At 35.2% G+C, this 22,570-nt stretch overlaps 1 protein-coding gene across 5 annotated transcripts in view; it reads right to left on the bottom strand.

Moving 5' to 3' along the window:
- Positions 1-22,570, bottom strand: part of LOC132707057 (glutamate receptor ionotropic, kainate 2-like) — a 55,020-nt gene that overhangs the window by 7,875 nt on the left and 24,575 nt on the right. The window contains exons 6-12 of one of the 5 annotated variants that reach the window (XM_060678708.1): positions 14,159-14,377; positions 13,068-13,220; positions 11,924-12,127; positions 11,667-11,870; positions 6,925-7,128; positions 3,707-3,811; positions 2,218-2,472 (exon numbers count right to left, since the gene is read on the bottom strand). In XM_060678708.1, the coding sequence (XP_060534691.1) occupies positions 2,218-2,472; positions 3,707-3,811; positions 6,925-7,128; positions 11,667-11,870; positions 11,924-12,127; positions 13,068-13,220; positions 14,159-14,377 (1,344 nt within the window). Of the gene's footprint in view, positions 1-1,842; positions 2,101-2,217; positions 2,473-3,706; positions 3,812-6,924; positions 7,129-11,666; positions 11,871-11,923; positions 12,128-13,067; positions 13,221-14,158; positions 14,378-22,570 lie in introns of all 5 variants that reach the window. The other 4 variants (XM_060678707.1, XM_060678711.1, XM_060678710.1 and 1 more) reach the window with 4 other exon arrangements.

Genomic DNA, 22,570 nt, shown 5'->3' with positions numbered 1-22,570 from the left:
CCATTGCTGTTTATAGCTTTATCAAATTTTTCTGGCATGGAGTTGATCAACTTCATTTAAACACTTCTTCTAGAATTTTACCAAGGCTTGCTTCTTTGGAAATGCCTCGCTTCGTATTCGCCGTTCTACTTCTCCCCATAAGTTTTCTATCGACCTCTAACATATTTCTGCCTGACCCGAGAAGATCATTGAAAAAATAAAATGAAAAATAAAGCTACCAAGAAAAGCATAACTTGTCCATTATGCCATCAATGAAGGGTAGAGGATCCATCCAACCAGATGAATAGCAACCCGACAAACCTTTGCCAAATTGTACTGTACCGGGGTTATCCTCAGTTCCCGGAATTTATCGGGTAAATTGGGTATATAATACATATATAATACAAATGATACAGTCTGTTTAGTGCCTGGTAAAATTCATCAAGCACCACACCGTGAGCATTACCTTCTTTTTTGACTGAAAACCAGGTGCTTTTTAGGTCTCCACTCATTTGGTGAACAGCATTTACATGCTTAATGGCTGAATTGCACGCCGTACTAATAAATCAACGTCTCGTCTCCGACAATGATCATTTTGATGGTCAGTTTGGTCAACTAAACAAAAAAAAGAAGTCAAATAAGAACAATAGGGTTATCAGAGGGTTACGCTTGATTTTAGAACGCTGGTTTAGAGGTGTTCTGAGGCGTCTCATTCCATCAGAAGTAGAGATGTAACGTGTTTCGTCACTTTAAAGATCTTTTCTCCAGTCACCAGCAGTTCAGTTGGTATGCCTTTCTGCGAATTCAAGCCAGCAGCTCTTTTTCTAGCAGAAATTAAAGGCTTCCTGGCTGGTCTTCTTCCGTATAAGCGTGCATCTACTAATCTTAAAGTCCAAATAAATTCAAATTTGAAATTTAATGCCTTTTGCTCAATCTTGGAAGGCAAAGAATGGAAAGAAGGCTTCAAGAAGGCTTACTAGCAGCTTAATACGACGATTGCGTTTGCTAGCCTTGCTAGCAGATGGCGTCTTCTGATATAACCACACGAAATAACTTCGATAAGTGCAAAGACTGGACTTTTTTGGACCAATAGATAGATTGCGGCTCCACTTACAGGTCTATTAATTGAGCCCCAATAAAATTCAGTTATTTATCTTTACTACTTTTTTAATAATTAGTTTACAAAATTTAGATTTTACTTGGAAAATTATAGATAATAAGACCTTAATATCAGAAAACCATTTTTTTTGCAGTAATGACAGAAGAAATCATCCAGCACGATTGATTTTGGCGACTGAAAGTTACATATTAGAATTACATTATTAATAAAAAACCAATTCAAAACAAAGTTTAAAAATCCATTTCAAAGGCATGTATGTTTTATTCGTCATGCATTTTTGAGCCACCCACCATATACTTTAGAGTAATTTTAATTTTTTAAATAGAACTAGCGATGTTAACGACTTTTGTATTTAGTATTTTGTCATAACTTTCGAAACCTCTATGATTGATTCACCCTGTACAAAAAAAAACTACACAAAAAAGGGTTTTTTAAATCAGCAATCATCAATAGTCACCACCACAATAAATTTTTTATATTAAATATAAATCTCACATTCATTCGCTGCTTCAACAGCGATTACTTTGAAAACATGTGGAGTAGTCTTACGTAAACATTTTATCCTATATACCCTCTAAATAAAGTAAGACCAAATTTTAATTCTTTGAAGGCGTTTAAATCCTTAGATCGTTAGAAGCTGTCGCTGCTGGTGCGCTGTGACTACGTCAGAAGTATAGCTAAAGAGTTTGGTCAACTAAAACAGCGATAGGTTAAGTGTTGAAGTGGATAGAAAGGTGAAGGACCTTCGGATTGAGATCGGAACCCTGCTGCATTAAGGTGCCGATGGTAAACCAGAACGAATTGGCCAACGAAAATTGATTGTTGAGCAGTTCGTTGTCGATGTCGCAGGGGTGGGGGTTGTGCCATTCGTGGGGCGAAAATCGAGCGACCACGAACATTGTGATGGATACCAGGACATAAGCGGAGAACACGTACATCCATATATCCGTCGCCAGCGGGTTCATGAACGAGAAAAGTCTCGTCTCAGGACTCGATGGCACCTTAAATTTAGCGTAAATAAGATTTAAGAATGCACGTTTAGGTGGGTTCCATAGTTAAATGATATCGCGACAGATCAGTGTTGGATTAAGCATCTTCTCCGGGTACTGATCGTCTACCTTCGGCGATACTCCCGAACTCTGTCTGAGCAGCGTTCCTGTAACGAACCAGAAACTATTGGACATGTTCATTTGGTTCACCAATCGAACGCGCCGTCTCCATGGGGTGGGATTTACCCACTCGCATGGAGTGAACCTGCCTATAGCGTAAGTCGTGAAGCCTGCCATGAAGAAGGCTCCCAAAGTGGAGAGCCAAATGTGCAGCCCCAACGGGTCGAAGAAAGTGAAAAACGCCGATTCTTTATCGGTCGGTACCTAAATTAAGACGAATTGAAATCCCTTCCCCTAAATACAGCTTTATTGCATTTACAAAATTATATATCTATATCTAAAATGATATGAATTTTACGTTGCTTTTATTATTATCAATCTGATTGTGATCTCCAAATATCATCACTGCGAATTTATTAGGATTAAGTGCGAGCATATGTCGAATGACGAAATCGTAAAACCTATTCAATCAGAATTAATGCTTGCTTTGTTGAGGCAGAAAAAGAAAATTACAGTTGAGTGCCATCACCATGGAAATGATTATCACCAAACCGTAAAGATGTTGTAAACCCGGACATAAGTGGACCTAAATACTATCCTGGTACTTCCTTTTTAACAGCTGAAAGTTTAGAGGTTGATGATGACATATGTTCATGATCGCCTAATTAACACAAAAATGTCATTATTAGGTCATTAATTAATTACCAGTGAGAACAAACAATACGAAACATGAAAAATCACAGCTAAAACAGAATCACCCATATATGAAGCTTACGAGGTGTGTCCAAAAAGTAACGTAACTTAAGTTTTATCAAAAAGTAGTTCATTCATCAAAATTAATGTTGTCCCCTTCAAAGTTATCGCCCCAGATATAATACACTTATGCCAACGTTTTTTCCAATCCTCGGGGCAATTCTGGTAAACCTATTTCTTGCCGTGGGTTTCTTGAGATTTAGGAACATGAAAAACTCGCCGGGTGCCATATCCGGTAAGGCTGAGACACGATTCTCGTTTTGTTTTTTGCCGAAAAGTTAGACACAAGCAACGATTAGTGAGCAGGTTATATCATTGCATTGTACCATTGCACCACTAAATTCCATATTTTACGCAAAATTCTTGACAGTAGAAAATGGAGGAGCACACAAAAAACACGTTTAATACTTCCGTCTCATCAAAAAAAGTTTAGACGGAAACTTACTGAAACTGTGAACAACATAATAAAAAAACTATCGAAGATCGATTCTATTTAGCCCGCCCAATTCTAAAAGTCACCTTACTTTTTGAGCAAACCTCGTATTTATGCAGATAGCCAAGATACTGTGCCATCGTAAATGGGAGGACACATATTTTCTGCACACTCTGTATTTCTTACCCTCCACTTATATTATCTAAATAAAAATATATTATTTCAAACATAACCTAACCTAAAATAACTATAATATCGATTCCGGCCGTTTGTTTACAATAATTACTTGTATCATTGTTTCAGGACACTTACCTTGAAAAGAATACTAATCCCCAGATTCATGAAAGGCTTCGTGAAATCAATAACACTTTCCCTGGCGTAGTTAATCGTCATGGAACCCACCGCTAGATCAGCTTTCTGTTCTCCAGACGGGAAAAAAACACCATATTCAAATATATGCAAACGTAAAGTTATTATTCGATATAATTCCATTACGTCGGTAAACTACATTAAAGAAAAGCAAACACGCTAAAACGTCTTCTATTTGATAAACAACGTTTTCAGGATTTCAAGTTATTGACTTTACAGTGACGTTAATTCAACATACTATTACTAAAATTCGGAATTATATCTAGATCATTGTGCCAAAAAAATGGACTGGTATATTAAAAATTTTAAAAGTTATAAACAATTTATGATGGTAAAAAGTAGTGTTTCATTTTTTGCTTATAGTTTTTTGAAAAAAAGATCCTTAGAGGGGAGGAAGTTTAGTAAAAAATGTTCTAATTCCCGAAATTGTACCTCCATTATTAATCATTTCAATTCAACGTTGAAAATTGCAGTCCGCGCGCCATGTTGAAGTTAGCATGGCGTCGCAAGTTAGTAAATGAAACTAACAAAATTTTTTAGGGTGTATAAAATAGATCTAAAAATCTTTGAAAATTATGGTACAACCCAAACACTTGGAAAAACTGATTCCCGATGGACTTTTTTTTATTAAGTTAATTTTCCAATAAACTAACCCATTGTCAATTACCTTTCTCCGACACTTCCTTTACCATTGCAAATAAAAAAAATATTTAGATAATCAACCAAATCAAAACAAATGGACTCTTTCGATAATAGAGTTTTTTTTACCTCATTTATGAGTTAAAGAAAAATTCTAATTAAAATTATTAATTGTGTATAAACGTTTTTCTTAATTGTTTAAATAATTCGTTAAGATTTTTTTTAATCATAATTGACAGTTCTTTAAAAATTATAAAAAAAATTTTTTTCATTAACAATTTCATTGTTAATTATGTAACAAATTTGTTATGAACGAATTGTTAACTTTTCTTTGTTTTTTTTTTTTTCTGAAAGTTTTAAAAATTAAAAAAACTACCCTGTGCATTAAAATACTAAAAAAATATATATACTTCAAATTTTTTATTATTGTTTCAAAATTACGTGGTAGAAAAGTTGAAACAGCTGATCCATTTGTTGACTTAAAAAGTAATATAACTTTGAAACAGTTCATGTCATTTTTGTTGGTAATGAAATTGTCTTTCGAGTAGGTCATTTACTAATTTTTTTATCCATTATTATATCTGATATATATCATGCAAATTCTCCTTCCAGATACTTACTATTCTTCGGCCGTATTTTTAATGATAATTCCATTACCAACAAAAATTACTTGAATGTTTATTGTTGTATCTCTAACAGTTTAAAAGTAACATTAGTTTTTAACTCAACAAATGGATCAGATATTGCAAGTTTGGTACTACGTATATTTTCAAAATATAATAAAAAACGACATTTTTTTTTTCGGTATTTTAATTCAAGGGAACACTTTTGTGATTTATTTCTAAAAAAAATTATTAAAAGAATGGATCTAATTTTTTGTATTTTGTTAACATAAAAACAGTAAGTTAATGGCAAAAAAATTCAATACTGCGGTAAAAAATAATTGTAAACAAAACATAAAATTTATTTAAACTCTTATCACACTAATTTATTTTTATACAAAAAAGGCTCCACAAAGGTTTTTTTATATTTTGAAATCTACTTTATTCACCCTAAATTTTTTTTTGTAACTCACTAACTTGCGGCGCCATAATGAAGGTACAGTTTCGGGAAATTTGAACTCATTTTTAATAAACTTCCTCCTCCCTAAAGATCCCTTTTTTTCAAAATCCAAAAAATTTATTAGTTTTCAAACTATAATAAAAAAAACTATATACGGCTTTTTATCATCTTTAATTGTAAAACCTACATTGAGTATGTTATAAATCTATTTTTAATACTTTTCAATATACTTACTACTACTGTCTAAGAATATTGCTATAGCATTGGTTAGCCAGGACACAGTATGGATTGTCCTAAAGCGGAATTAATTGATTTGATTTATATACTGAAAAATGGTAAACCGGAATGCTACCAGTGAGAAAAAAGAATTAGCATTAAGTTCAAGATAACCCCCAGATCAATAGTCCACTAGAAAGTAAAAATATCATCCATTCCATATGGAACTACACCAAGACACTTCTTTGTGCCAATGAAGCTACTTTTAGCAGGATTGGATTGTGGGACAGGAACAGCAAAGTCAAAGCCAATGAACACATTACGTGCGGCGTTGAAAAAAACATTTTTGGACCATATTTTTTTCGCGAAGCACTACGCGGGTCTAGATATTTAAACATTTTGTAGAATGATTTATCTCTTTGTCTTCAAGAAGTTGAGAGCATTGAAATCCAACAATTGTGGGTTTAGCAAAACAGACAAGTTCGAGAATCTTTAAATCATCATTACCCAGAGAAATGGATTGGTAGATCTGGACTACTTGTGGGAATATGTTAAAAATCGTGTCCAAGGTCCAAGAAAATATGTAAAAAAGACTAAACATGTGTATCCAAATAGAAGGACATACTTTTGAACATTTGCCATATTAATAAATAAAAATAAATTAAGTTAATTTGGAATAATAGTAATAATAGTAATAGTAATTGGTTACCTACGTCTCCAACAAAGCTCTTTCACCTGAAAGGTAAATACTGAAAAAGTTAAAATAAATCGCAAAGTATTAAAAATAGGTATATGACATACTTAACAGAAGTTGTAGGTTTATGCAAAATCTTTCAGAAAAAATAAGCCATTTAAGAAAATCGAGAATTGTTAATAGAAAATAATTCAAATATACGAGTTTATTTTGAACACTCTGTGGCATATGGGCAAGACCATTAGTTTTAGCTATGCATTTTTATTAATAAAAAAGTTGAAGGGTTGTGTGTTTAATTTGTCGCGCTTATTAAAGCTACCCTGTGTACCCTTAGATTAATATGCGAACCGTGACAATCTTTACAACTTTTTATTTGCTGTTTCCTAATGACTCTCAACAAACAAAATAAATATTTTTCAGAAGAAGGGCTGTGAAGTTTCGATATTGTTTTCCAATTTTGTTGATACGCCAGCATTGGGGGAAAGCATTTGATTTTCTCTCTTTATTGATGTAATTGATGAAAAAAAAATGTTACATCGTTGGCTCGTACTTTGTCCATGAGCTGCCTGACTATACCGTTCCATTCTCCAGTTTCCAGATCGATAGCGCCATACTTGCTATCGGGAACTAGCTCTATACGGTACTCGAAGCCCACCATGGCGGCCAGTTCTTTGAGCAGATCAATGCAGAAGCCTTCGTAGCGGTCGTTGCCTTGGAGGATCGGGTTGGGTTTTAAAAGTACGTAGGGTTGCTCCTGTGGGTGGGGACAAAAGCCGCTTAGCCAATACAACTACAAAATACCACGCACGATACCCGCTAACCGCTTATATCGAAAGTTATTCGATGTACGAAAAAAAAAGCAGGTTATACATGCCCGAGCAAATGCAGCCACAGGTGGAAGAAATAGCGAGCCCCTCCAACTAAGCGCTGTTAGCCTCAACCTCTTGGTCAAACGGCCAAAGAATTTTGAGATTAAGAGTAATGTTAATATTATTAAGGAACCTAATTAAGCTCCTAATAAAATAGTTGACAAAATGAAATCATCTAATAATAATAATTGTTGAGTAGTAATAATGGAAAAAAACACTTTGCACCCCAGTTTTTCTCGATGATTGAATATCTTTCTCGATCAGTAGATGGAGGATATTATTGGGGACAGCTGCACTTTACTTTCACCAGCTTTACGTACACGAAAACAACGATAAAAATCTATATAATACTGCATGTGTGCTGTGCTAACAGAAGTTGGGTTTGTTCGTCAAGCATGCTATTCTAATTTCTTTCTCTTTAGCATCATTGCAATGTGGAATGAATGTATCTGTTGATTTCAGTGACCGAGCTTTTGCTATATGTATATTTGGGGTTAATTTTCTAACAGAGGGTTCAAAAAATTTAAAAATTTAAAATAAAATTTTTTTAAACTCATTTTTGTCAAACAGAAACACTCCATTTTTTAATTTTATTGAAAGGTTTAAATATTAGCAAGAATTCAAGCATGGAGCATTACTATTTACTGTCGTTTGATTTTTTTTATAAATCTTACCAAAGATATCCAATAATGAAGTTATTACCACAAAGTTTATTTAAATATTTTTCAAAAGTTTCTTCAAATGTCTCGGATAGTTTTCACAATTTCGTTATTAATTCCTTGGTCCTTTAAGATAATTAGTTCCATATCATGAAATTCCTGCTTATATATTGTTTGAGGGGCACGACTCCCATAATGGAAAAAGTTGAAAACTTTAGTCGCAGTTAAGATTGTTTGATTGCTTTTAGATTTCTAGGAATTCTCGGAAATTTACTTGGTAGAAGAATTGATGCAAGAATTTTAGTTTATAAAAACGGACTTCAAAGCAAGGTTGATTTATAAACAAGCATCGCAGGAGGAGCTATTATCTTCATTCGGGTTTAAAGGTCGTCGTCGATTGGAATTACTTCCTAACGTTTCGCTAGCACGAGTGGCGAGCTTCTTCAGAGGTCCTTCCATCTCCGATGTTGGACGTAGACTCACGATTTCTCCTGCGCAGGTTGTATTTATGCCGATTGGTGGAGGGCGGGGCTTGTTCCGCTTCGGTTGGTCTCGGGATATCGATCGGTACTGCTCGGGCGTTCCTAAGGATCGGGTTCCAGATTTGGTTGAGTCTAAGGGTCTCCTCCTTTCGATTGAAATTGTGTGGGTGTTTTTGAATCTCAATGGCTTCCCTGACTAGTCTGTTGTGATAGCCGTTGACCGATGCTAGTAACTTACAGCTCTCAAAGTGTATCCTGTGTTCCCCGCTGCCCAGTGCGTGTTCAGCCACTGCAGACTTCTCTGTATGTCCTAGCCTGCAGCTTGCTTTATGCTCCTTAAGTCTCGTTCCCATTGATCTCTTGGTAGTTCCGATGTAGACCTTTCCGCATGAACACGGAATGCGGTAGACTCCCGCAGCTGAAAGTGAGCCCCTCTTGTCCTTCGCTGACCTGATGGTCTGCTGGATCTTCTTTGTAGGCTTAAAGATTGTTTTGATGTCGTGTCTTTTCAATACTCTGCCAATCCTGTCGGTGACACTCGGAATATACGGCAGATATGCGCGGGAGGTGGAGGGTCGTTGTTCGGTATCCCGTGATCTTGATGATCTTGAGTTCATTGATCTCTCGATCTCCCTCTTACTGTAGCCATTTGCCTCGAACGCAGTTTTTAGGTGTTCAAGTTCCATCTGGAGGTTCTCCGGTTCGCAAATCCTTCGGGCTCGTTCTGTCAGGGTTCTGATAACCCCATACTTTTGACTTGGGTGATGGTTGGATAGAGCATGCAGGTATCTGTCCGTATGGGTTGGTTACAACCTGCGCAGGAGAAATCGTCAGTCTACGTCCAACATCGGAGATGGAAGGACCTCTGAAGAAGCTCGCCACTCGTGCTAGCGAAACGTTAGGAAGTAATTCCAATCGACGACGGCCTTTAAACCCGAATGAAGATAATAGCTTATCAACGGGCCGCGAAAGCCTTAACCAATTTATCATCGCAGGAGGAATCCAGAAGATTTGTAAAAAGTAATTTTTTTAAATATCTTGACAGATCCAAGATAAGGAATTATCCCATGAGGTCACCTTTAAATATTTTTTAACCACGCCCCAATTTCCGGTGTTGGTTTCAAGAGAAAGAAAGTTTTAATGGTGAAGGAAGCGCTAAGAGCTCGGTGCATGATAGCGAGCAATAAAAATTCAGAACGACAGAAATGCCTCCCCTAACGGGTGAACCAGGTCGGTGGTATTATTAGCCGCGAATGCGCCGTTTTAATCAAAGAGACGAACGAATTACCGGAATGAATGGCGGCAATTACAAACAATGGCAGACTCCCAATCGGGGGCTCTACCCCGTCCATTTCAGGAAGTGTTCCGACGTTTCTCGTAAATTACCGTATTTCGTTTTTAAAACAGCGAGACGGCGGGCGCCGAATACAGCAAATTCGATCGTCATTACGAACTTTAAATGAAACGACAAGGGATCGAAATATTTTTCTCAGTGTACGCAATCGGTGACGTGAAATGCACCACACAACGCAATTGCTTTGAATACAGGACTCACACGATTGAAAGCACTGATTGCTTCTTAAATGGTTTAGGCTTCGAGAGAAACAAAAAACAAAGCTTTTTTTGGAAAACCTGGAATATTTGTAAAACTGTATTTTTTCGATTTATAGGGTGTTTCAAAATATTTCGATTTGTCAAATAAACCAATGTCCTAAAGTGAAAACTAACGGAGATACAGGATGATAAGCGTAATTTAATTTTTTGTTTTTTATTAATTACTTTTACAATTTTCAAAAATATGTTTACAAAAATTCGCATATGGGGGTTTTTGGGGATGGGAAGTTAATGGCGCGATCACATTCTAGATGGCGCCACCAGATTTGAGTTCTGATACCACAAGGTCATTTTCTAATATTTTCTAAGTAAAAAATATATTTACATTTTTCACTCGCTGTGTAATCTTATCTTAACCAAGCAATAGCTGACCAATAATTTATTATTAAAAATTTTACTTTTAAATGAATTCACTAATAGTTGGTTAGTGATTACTAAAAAAAAGAAAAATTTTACGAACAACAACCTATTATGTTTTTATTGCTATGACCAATGAAGAAATATTTTTCTCGGTGTACGAAATCAGTAACGTAAACTGCATACGGTGAATTCGACTTAGTGCAATTGCTTTGAACACAAGACTCACACAATTTAAAGCAATTGAATCGCTTATCGCTTCTTAAGGTTACATTTGTAAAAACAAAAACAGATTTTTTCGTAAAACGTGCAATATTTCTAAAATTGTACTTTTTAGATCTACCAATATATCCTGTGCATTAAAATATTTTGATTTGTCAACTAAAAAAAAAATGCGTTATTGTTGTATTGTTATTAGCGTGCGGTTTTCAAAATATTTTAACTCGTGTAACCTTATGTAAACCAAGTAACGGCCGACTAGTAATTTATTATTTAAAATATTACTTTCAAATGAGCTGGCTAATAGTCGCTAACAATTGCTGAAAAGGAAAGAAAAATTTTAGGAACAAAAAAAACCTGTTGTGTTATCTGATGCTATTACTAGTGAAAAACCAAAATAATCGAAATAGAAATATCGATCGGAATATTTTTCGCAGTGTATGAAATCGGTGATATGGTTTGCACACAATGAATTCGTCCAAACGCAATTGCTTCAACCGAAACAATTAAATAATCCAAAGCAATTGAATTAATCATTTCTTGGATGGCTTAATTGATATTTGTATATTTTAAGAAAAACAAGAAACAAAATCTTTTTTAAAAGTTTTAATTTCTAAAAATAGAATGTTTCAAAACGAATGGGCCATAGAATGTCGGCATATTCATATATCGATTATTTTTCCGTTTTTTATTACCCATGTTCATTTGCGTCTGTATTTTAAGCCGTTTCCAAGATATTTACATTTTTAACTCGCTATGTAACCTCATGTAAACCAATTATTAACCGACTATTTAAAAAAAAAGAAAACTTTTAAGAACAAAAAACAATCTTTTGTGTTTTCTATTGGTATCACTTTGTCGAAAACCAAATACAAAGCATTTCTTACTTACAAAATATGTTGATATCACTGAAATCACTGCAAATGCCATCAAACTGATTTAAATTTCAAAATGTAGGCATCTTTTACTTATCTCCAAATTTTTAATTTATTCAATTATTTTACAGTCATGGCTCGGCTAGTAATTTCATTTTGAAGCCGAATGCCTTGCCTATACTACTTGGTCTATTTTAGCAAAGTCAACTGGACATACATGCATAATAAGCTCCCTGACCATGCCATTCCAGTAGCCCGACTCGGGATCTCGTGCCCCGTACTTTCTATCAGGCACCAAGTCCAAGAGGTAATCGAACCCGACCTCCCTGGATACCCGTTCCAGCACGTCCACGCAAAACCCGTAAAACCTGCTATTGCCTGTATAATTTTTTTCCTCCCGCATCATCACGTACGGGTTCTCCTGGAATTACGTGCAAAACACCGCATGCAACCTATCGGCGAGCCGATATTTACCAGTATGGTCGTCACCACTAAGGTTACGTTCATGGTGCCGGGGTCGAAGAACGCTCCCCTGTCGGTTATGTTGACCCCCGTGCCTGGACACCACTCGCCGACCTTCACGAGGGCGTGTTGCTTCAGTTTCATCAGGTCCAGCTTGAACTTGATCCTGCGTCCTTCCTTGAACTCTATCGGTCCGCTCAGTCCCTTGTATTCCACCTGCAATGGTAAAAAATTTATCCCCCCAAATAGGAAAGCTAGAAAAGAGGTTAGATTGACTGAAAGTGAAATTGAAAAGGTCAATCTACCATTAGAGCCAGCTCTTGACAAAAAGAAAGTGTCTAACAGAAGAGCCTCTTGTTAAAGTTAGGAAATTTCTTACATTTGATTGCATCAGCTTTGCATACTTTGGCATTCCATTTTGGGGTAGCGCTTTTGACATATCGGTAGTTTTTATTATACAAAAACGGACTAGAAAATCGATAACAAAATTAAGAACTTTGAGACACTTTAAGAAAGCTGTCAAAAAAGTGAATCATATTCAATTGAATACGTTGGTTAATTAAATGGATGGATGGATTCACCAATATGTGAGCCAGTCATCGGAAACAATATCCACGCCCATCTTTAGCTTCCCAAACAAGAATTCTTATGGAGACGACATCTAGCGCAAAAGCAGAAACGTAGAAGACCACTGATTAAAACTGATAAGTTTACTGAGCACACTGAATTTTTTATTACGTTGTAGTGTTATGCTTAATTCTCTTATCTAAACCCTTAACTGCTAATAAAATTCTTAGTAAATCTATTTCGTCGGAAAAGAAATACATAATACTCTTCTGCCTCTACATATCAAAATTGCTTCCATCCTGTCCCCAAAACTAACTGTCGTAGAAAAAGTATAGTATGCAACACGTTCGGTAAACTTTTTAAGTTGGCCGAATGATCCTGGCAGTCGTGGCCCACAGAAGTAAAAGAAGAAGAAGAAACTTTTTTTAAGTCACCCGTTATTAAACTCTCGCTGCGCTCGTGTCAAATAAACTCATGAGTCAATGTCAAAGTCTAATGGGAAATACTGTTTCAACATTTTATAGAATACATTGTAATTCTTTCCTTTTGCACTGTAAGTTACCCCTGGTGGGAAATAATGTTTACTTACAGCGTTGATGTAGTTAATAAGGCTCAAGCCCCCGTCCCAAGGTTGTTCCAGATCGCACGAGACGTTGGACAATTGGATACTGTGAGATTGCTCGAGCGTTTGCAATCCGATGGCGAAAACGTATACCGAGTCGTACATCAGCGAAGCCTCAGCCTGAGAATGAAACTTATATTTAATGCGACACGTTCGTAGAATTTGGATTCTTGCCAGTTAGTTATACACGATTCGACCGGCCGTACATTTTCCTAAATCGTCGTCTTATCGGCGCGATCGGCCATTTTTTTTTGCTTTCAACTCGAAACTTTATGGCACGACCTTTTCGCAGTTTTCCGCTGCCAGGAAAATTGCCAACTATGTCGACGGGACAAATTCGGATTGCCGCGAAAATCTACTTTATGGTCCGAGCCTTACGGGTCTCGATGTCACTCGGATTACGAACCGTCGGATGTTGAAGAAGAGAAGAACATTTTAAAAATCTAGATCAACCGAGGATGCACAAACTGCGAATTTATTGTGACGTAACTAAGTGAATGGCACCTCAAAATCGCCGAAGGTATAGCTAAAGCCTATTTGAGAAAAATCACATACGCTGTTCGAGATATATGTTTTAGCCGTAAAGTGAGGTTTTAGGCTTATATCTTTAGGTTTGATGATGTTCTCGTACCAATTTGAAGAAGAAAATCCGTTTTTGAATGTAATCTGCTCGAAATCAACAAAAAAACTAACCATTTGTCCTAGAAAGAGGGTTTTAAGTTCATATATGCAGGTTTTTTGTCGATTTGGATACAATAACTGTCGAAAAAGCAAATTTTGAGTAAAATATATTCAAATTTAGCTATTAGCAACAAAAACTGAGGGCTTAAGCTCGTTTCTGCAATTTTGATGCGGTTTTTGCACGTGTCTCGGAAAAGACGATTTTGACTGAAATCTGTTTGAAATGAAGAAGAAAAACTTAGTATTAATCCAAAAAAGTAGGTTTGTAAGTGAGTATCTGCAGGTTTAATGTAGATTTCGGTGCAATAAGTTGCGAAAACTATCATATGTTTCGTGGAAGTTAGGAATATCTTCCATTTTGCCCCATTTAAACTCACCCGAACAAAACTGTTGTTGATAGGCGGCACGTCCTGATTCGCACGAAACTTAGCCATATCCCTGAGGACTTCCTTCACCGCCAGCTGGTCGATATCGACTACCCTGAATGCGGTCATGTTGACGAAATTGTACTTGAAGTCTTCCAAGTCGAACGTTTCGATGTCAAATGTCGTAAATACGTAATGGTACTTATAGTCGTTCATCTGAAGTTGAAGGATCTGTAACCAAAGGAAGCTACTAAAACTTAAGCTACAAAATTAAAGCAATCCGTAACGGCACAAAATGCGTACACCGGATTAAATTACTTTGATGAGTTTTAGGTCGGTTTTAGGATCAGTCTAGTGATGACCAATGCCCTCATTTTTCGCACATTGTCCTATCTTTTTGTTTGAAACGTCCATCTCTCTTTAAATCTCTCTCTCTCTCTGGAGGTAAATATTTCCCACTGGAAGTTTAAGGATAGAGAGGGAGTTATAGGAGAAGAGGACGGATCTGTTTTTGAACCTCTCTATTTTATAATTTTCTCTCATATTTTCTCTCTATCTCTATGCTTTATTTAAGGTGGTTCCAAATATTCCCCACCATTACTAGATGTTTAGAAGAAAAAGACAAGTTTAGGGAGGGACAATTGAAGGAAGGAGCAAGAGCGATAAAAACAGAGAGATTTAAACTACTAACATTGGTTTCGTTTTATTGATAATTTTTCGTATGTAACTGATTATCCAGAATTAATTTTATAATTTAGGCAAAATCACAGCAAATTGTCAAATACTAAAATAAAGAATAATATTATGTTACATACAACTTGGTTAAAGCGCCGAAATTCGAGCACTCAGTTGAACCTCACAAAACGGTACATAGTGAACCAACTATTGTTTTGAACTGGACTTGCATATTTAAACTGGGTTCAACCTTAAACTACAACTGTACAACCGGGCCTAAGGAAGGTGTTAATTCAACCTAATTACTGAACTCAGATAAGTTTGGACTTAAGATCACAGGGAATGGAAATCACTCAAACAAATGGCCATCACCATTGTACAGATTGCAGATTGAACTAGGGTTTTCTTCGTTGTAAGGTTAATTTCCTGATAAAACTGGTTTCATGAACGCACCACACTGCTTTGTATAAGTTTTTTATAGCAAAAAAAGATCCATTCGCCAAAAGATGTAATAACAACGTTTAAAAACGACTTCATGTCACCGCCTACTACTCCTAAACATTAAAAATTTAATTAAAACTTTTTTTGTGATTTAAACATTGTAGAAATCATATTGTGCATTGTCTTCTTAAAAAAATACTATAAAATACTAACTCCAGAGGTTTTGTTTAGTTTGTTTATGTCATGTGTAACTTCGTATGGATACGGCAAACGTTAACTACGAAAATTAATGATGTTTGGAATATCCGTCACGTGGTAAAAACGGCCAATAAATGTTTTACTGCCCTTTTGTGTTGTGAGACGTAACGTTCTCAAATTTCATCGTTAGGTCGTCCTCGGTTTTGTGTGCCTTGTTGGACGTCTGCGACATCATTTTGAGTGTTGCAATTTAGCACGTATTTCCAGACTTCGTGATTAAAAAAATGAATTTTTCGAACGGAACTTATTTGTAGTTATCGGTCATAAGTATTTGACTGCAATATGTGCAATTTGAATAGAGAAAAAAAATAACACAAAATAGGGAAAATACCTTTAAATAGTAGGGAATATTGAGTTACCTTTAAAAAATATTTTCTTACTATGCAGGTTGTCTCAAAAATGTCAGACGCATCAACGTTAGATTTTTTTAAACGGAAAAAAAAAATTATGACGTTTTGTATTCTACGATCAAAATAAATTTATTCCGACAAAGTTTTTGATACCCGACCCTCGCAGTTTTATAAAAATTTTAATATAATTTTAATTTCACAAATACATTATTGAAATGAAGTCACCCAAATTGAGAGTACATTGCAACGAAAGACAGAATTTTATGTGATTGGCTTAAATATAGCATTATATTTTTTAACTTTCAATGGCCCCTAGAGTGGTCTCGGGGTATCCAGGAGCTATTTTTTTTAATAATCCTTTATTCAGTCAGACACTACATATGCATATTGTAATACACTATTATACTATCTAGACATGAACTAAAGTAACTTTCTAAGCAATGAATTAAGCATTGGAACCGAAAGCATTTTAACTGAATTATCTAAGAATAAGCTAATATAATAAGTTCGAGTCTTGCAAGAACTTAATTAAGCGTATTATTTCATTGCATAAATATTTTTTAACTTTTTAACAAAAAAGACTCATTTTTCACAATCTTAGGCAGTTGGTTGTATGTATTTGAGGCAGCACACAATTTTTTATTTGTTCTGGCATTCCGTAACTGTATGTTAGTGTGATTTCTTAGGTTGTACGAATATATTTCATTGATGAAGGTTATATTGGTATTGCTTGTGGTTTTTTCTATATTAATTTCAAGATAAGTTTAGATCGTTGAAATTCCAATATAATTTCAATCGGATTAATTTGAAGTGATGATACAGCGTTTCAGTGTTCATTTTGTAATTTAAATTAGAGTTTTAAGGTTTTTGTGTCGTTTTATTTTAATTTTATTAAAGTTTATTTTATTATATGTACCCCAGACTGCAATAAGATATGTTATAACTGACGAGAAACGCGAATTATAAATTTTATATCTTGCGATTTCACTTATAAAATAGTTACATCTCTATAACGCTACAACTAAGGGAATTCTATTGTTCTTTATATGACTAATGTGAGCATTCCAATTTAGCTGCTGTGTTATATTGTTACCAGGATATCGCTAGAAAGAAGTAGCGCATAAACAGTCGAAGAATCCAACTTCCACAGCACACTGCCATTAGCCAAACCATACATAAAATAAATATCTGCCAAGTAGTCATTAGTAAACTCGAGCATTCTTTTTTAAAATAACCATGCGTGGAGATTTTTAAAACCAAAATAATACAGACACAGCCTGGTACAATGATAATAAATAATAATTAAAATTTCCAAAACACATCTCAGAGTACTTTGTATTCGTATTTCTATATTTTGAAGTATTTTAATAAAACATATTGGAATTTGCTCTGCGCGCTGTCATATTAACTATATAGTTATGATAATGCGGGAAAGATGTTTTGAGCCAAAACCGTAGGGCGAATTGAAAAAAAATCAGGAAATTAATTAACTCCCTTTTTATTTTAAGAGAACCCGGTGGCGTACTGGCGTATTTAAAAAAAAATCTGGTACGCTAAATAAAGCTTCTTGGTGTGTGCCAAATTTCATTAAAATATCTAAAGTGGTATTAGAGATATTAAAAATCTGTATTTTATTTTTGACAATTTTATCACCATGTATCATAAAAGTTAAGACATTTAGGACGTATGTTCATATGAAGTTTCCTTTTTAAAATGAACCCAAAAGCAGTCCCAATTGACATTCAATTAGAAAACACTCTGTACAGTGTTTATATATATATATATATATATATATATATATATATATATATATATATATATATATATATATATATATATATATATATATATATATATATATATATATATATATATATATATATATATTTTATATTTCACTTTTCAAAAATAACTTTTAAAAAAAATATATTTATTAATTTTAAATTAAAATAAAAATCAAAATGAAATTGGACGTAATAACCTCGTGACGAGAGAATGTTATTAGACCGTTAAAATCAAACTAAAAATGGACATAATAACCTCGTGATGAGAGAATGTTATCAGACAATGTTTTACAATAGAAATTCGTATTTATAATAAATTTATGCTGACGTTGACGGGGTCGACGGCTGCGGATGTTGCGACATATCGTTGACACGACGTTTTCGCAATCGTTGCACTCTTGCAGGTCGGTGGCATTTAACCCATGTGGACAATAGGATTTCCGGATATAACAGCTCCCCCATTAAGTGAAAAGGTGGAGCCTAGCTGCAGCTTTTCGTAGACTAATTAAAGCGTAGCTTCTCGGTCAGTTACTTCTGGGTGGATGCTAGTCCGTCTTTTCGGAGTTAGTGATTTGAGTTGCATCGGGAGCAGGGGTCTTCGACTTGGCTTCGGAGGTTGTTGGGGATCGTTACCATCGGCGATGCTGAGTATTGTCGGTTTCTTTCTCCGGCATTTGCAAATGAAACAGCAAAGTATTAGTTTCAGGGGTTTCAACTCTGGGGGTTGAAACTGGAATTTGAGAACAGCAATCATATGGAATCTTAACGGCGTGGCTCTTGTAGGTCACGTTCTTATATTCTTCGACACAGTGTTTAGCTCGTACTCTGGAGCTTCCAATAAATGCACTCGAATTTGTTTGCAGCTTTTTAGATCTTCAGGTATTACATAGAGTAAAGAATCGTCATCACGCGCAAAATATTTTATTATTGTTGCAATTATATGAAATATAATGTTCGATTGTCCAAAATTGGAATAGGTAAAACACGATGCAATGTGTATATTTTAGGTTCTATTAAGGGAATTCTTGATACAAAAACAATTTTATTTTCAGTTTGAAATGCTTCTAGCTCCATAATATCTACGTACCTTGCAATGCTCGAAGTATAGGGTGGTAGTGATAAATTATTTTTTTTTTTGTCAAGGATTTTGAAAACTTTGATTCGTGTGAACGTGATTGCGTTTAATATATCGCTGAGGTAAGACTCTAGGTATACATAACCTTCCGTAAAGCTTTCGCAAAGATTAAGTGTTTTAATTTGACATTCGTAAAATGCTACGGTGTCCGAAATATCATAGAGAGATTTTTAAATTTGAGTTAGATCTTGATTAAAAGTTTCTTCGTCGATTCGGAGAGTTTAAATTGTAGAATTAAAAGATTTTGTTACTTTATTTATACATTCATTAAAGTATTCGCCGTCTGTAGAGTCTAGGTTTCCGGTAATTAATTTAAAAATAGTTCTTACACCGTTAATTAAACCGCGTTTAGTTCTAAAATTAAAATTTTCAGTGTTGATAGTAATTTCTGAAAATTTCTCTTCGACTGAGTCAGCAATTATAGTTAGAAGACTAAAATGAGTTTGGATACTTGTTTTTAAGGCTGTCGTACGAGGAAAAGAATCGTCTAACATTTTTTGTGAGAGAGGAAAGTATTTTGTTATTATGTCGTATGGTTTCTCGCAGAGGTTTTAGTTTTTTTTTATAAACTAGCAGCTTCCATTTGTTGTTGGATACTTTTAGACTACTTTCTTCATGGTATAAGATGCCTACTGTATTATTTACTGGAGTAATGAGGATTTGGGGTGCGACCGTAGAGATCAGTCCCAAGATCTTGAAAGAAATTTAATTTAATCGTAATAAGGTTTAAACTTGTCAAAATTAAATTTTGAAACTTGTTCGGTAGCTAAATTTTTGACAGTGGCTGAAGTTTCAAATACTTCAAGAATTTCATACGGACCGTTAAATTTATTCTGAGCTTTATCGCTAATTTGAGTTTCCTTAACATAAACTTTATCTCCTACATTATATTTAGTCATATTTCTAGATATTGCTTGATCAAATCTTACTTTGGATTTTTGTTTTTGTTGATCAGTGCGGGTACGCGCGACTCTGTAATAATGCTGCATGCGATTATTTAGGTCTCGGATATATTTGGTGATGAGTTGTTCTTCATTATACAGAATTTCTGGAGGCCTACTAGAAGTGTGCCCAAATATTAGTTCATAAGGGGAAAACCATGCGTTTTATTCTTTGTGTTGTTGTAGCAGATTATTGCGTATGGAAGAGCATGAAAGGGGTGTTCTTTTGGATTTTCGGCTTTATGAGCTCGGATCATTTCTGTGAGCGTGGCATGGAATCTTTCTAGTGATCCATTAGATTGTGGGTGGCTAACGCTGGAGAAAGTTAACTTTATATCGTACAAAAGACAAAGATCTTTGACGAGGGAGTTATCAAATTCCCGGCCATGGTCACAATGTATTCTAAGAGGAGTTCCAAAATGTTGGAAGTAGAGAAGAAGGGTAGTAACGACTGTAGAAGCTTTTTTGTCTTTTATTGGATATGCCTGGGTGAATTTTGTGAGTTCGTCTCTTATGGTAAGGGCGTAATTACGAACTGGGAATTCGAAAATATCGATGTTAATGCGCTCAAAAGGAGTTTTAGGAGTTTCTGTGATAACTAATCGTGTGTTGAGGTTTTTACGATAGATCTTGACTTTTTGACATATTTCGCACTTTCTAATATAGTTTTCGACATCTTTGGTCAAGGTTGGCCAATTGTATTTTTGCTTTATGCGCTTAACTGTTTCGTTGATTCCGCGATGTAAATTATTTTTTCCTGAATGGTATTGGTCTAAAATGATAGGGATTTCGTCTTGATCGGGAGTTCGAACTATATCTTGGCAGATTCTTAGTTTTATATCCTTTTCGGAAAATATAAAGGAGAATACTTCTAATATTGGAAGTTGTAAATTATTTTCAATACAATACAGTTTTGAAAGATCAAAGTCATTTTTAGCTGTGAATAAAATATAGAATAAATGTTGAACTACAGTTTCATTGTCATATGGAAGAGGGATTATATAATATTTCCTGCCTTTGACGGTTTTGCTAGAAGAAATGTTAATTTTGTTAAACGTAAAATTTATATCTTCTTCAAAAATATCGTCCATTATTTTGTTATGCAAATCATCAAGTTTTGATTGCCAAAAGAAAGTGACAATATCTTTGTGGTTTTTGTCGAGAAGTTGCGAATTAGAGGTTTCTATTTTGGAATAATCTATAAGGGATGTGGTTTTGTGAAGGTATGCGAAGTTGTTGTATTCTTCTGTAACTTCCGCTGTGTCGTCTTCGATATCTGAATTATTAGAATTGTCAACGTGAACGATTTCTTCTTTACTTGTGGATGGTCGGTTGTGAATGTCATCGTTATTAGATGCAAGGATAAAAATTTTCTTTTGGAGATCGACACAATCTTGAATATGGTTAATTTTAACACGGGATAAAGCGTCTGCGTTTTTATTTATTTTACCGGGCTTATACACAATGGTATAGTCGTATTCTTCAAGCTTAAGACGCCATCGAGCTAAACGACTACCAGGATCATTTATCGAAAATAGCCAAGTTAAAGGACGATGATCAGTAACGAGAGTAAATTTTCTTCCGAACAGATAAGGGCGGAAGTGTTTAACTGCCCATACTATGGCGAGAAGTTCCCGTTCTATAGTTGAATATTTCGTCTCTGCACTACATAGAGTTCTAGAGGCATATGCTATGGGAAGGTCTTTTCCATTGGGACCTTGTGAAAGAACTGCACCAATGGCAAATGCACTGGCATCGGTGGTTAGGACAAAAGTTTCCTCGAAATTTGGATAAATGAGTATTGGGTCACGTATTAGAGCGTTTTTAAGCTCATTAAATGAATTTTTGCATTCTGAATTGAATACGAAGGGTGTGTCTTTTTGGAGAAGTCTAGTTAAAGGTTTTGAGATCTTAGCGAAATTGGGAATAAAACGTCGGTAGTAACCGGCTAAACCAAGGAAGGATTTAATGTCTTTTGGTGATTTTGGTTCTGAAATTTTTTGAATAGCGTCTATTTTCTCAGGGTTGGGTTTGACTCCATCTGGGGTCACGAGATGCCCTAAATAAGCTACTTCCTTTCGAAGAAATTCACACTTGTCAGGTTGGAGTTTGAGGTTTGCACTACGAAGGCGTTTGAAGACATGAGTTAACCTTTGTATATGTTCGTGTATGGTAGCGGAATAAACGATAATATCGTCCATGTAAACGAGACATCGTTCGTTTTGAAGACCTAAGAGAATGTTGTCCATGACACGTTGGAAAGTGGATGGAGAATTTTTTAGTCCGAAGGGTAAACGGAGAAATTCAAAATGACCATTTTCAACTGAAAATGCAGTTTTAGCAACGTCCTTGGGATCAATTTCAATTTGGTGAAACCCAGAGGCTAGGTCCAAAGTAGTGAAATATTGACATCTGCCTAACTGGTCTAAGAGATCGGAAATATTGGGAAGAGGGTATTTATCGTCGACAGAGACTTCATTTAGTTTGCGATAGTCGATGACTACGCGCCATTTTTGTTTCATAGAAGCGTCTAATTTTTTTGGGACAACCCAAACAGGGGAAGACCATGGAGAAGTGGAAGGTCGAATGATTCCTTGTTCGAGCATTTTGTTGATTTGTGACTTTACTTCTTGTTTGTGGACATGTGGGTACCTATATGATTTGGTAAAAATCGGTCTGGCGTTGTTCGTTTCAATAGTATGTTTAATTTCATTAGTAAAACTTAAATGATCTCCTTCTAAATAGAATATATCAGAAAAATCAAGACATAATTGTGTTATTAATTCTTTTTCTTCTTCGTTTAAATGATCGGTGCGTAACTGGGATTGAATTATACCGCG

The sequence above is a fragment of the Cylas formicarius genome, unplaced genomic scaffold, assembly GCF_029955315.1.
Source record: "Cylas formicarius isolate icCylForm1 unplaced genomic scaffold, icCylForm1.1 PGA_scaffold_9__14_contigs__length_23061073, whole genome shotgun sequence".
Classification (NCBI taxonomy): domain Eukaryota; kingdom Metazoa; phylum Arthropoda; class Insecta; order Coleoptera; family Brentidae; genus Cylas; species Cylas formicarius.
Note: the sequence above shows the minus strand (reverse complement) of the source record. Positions and strands in the feature narration are given on the sequence as shown.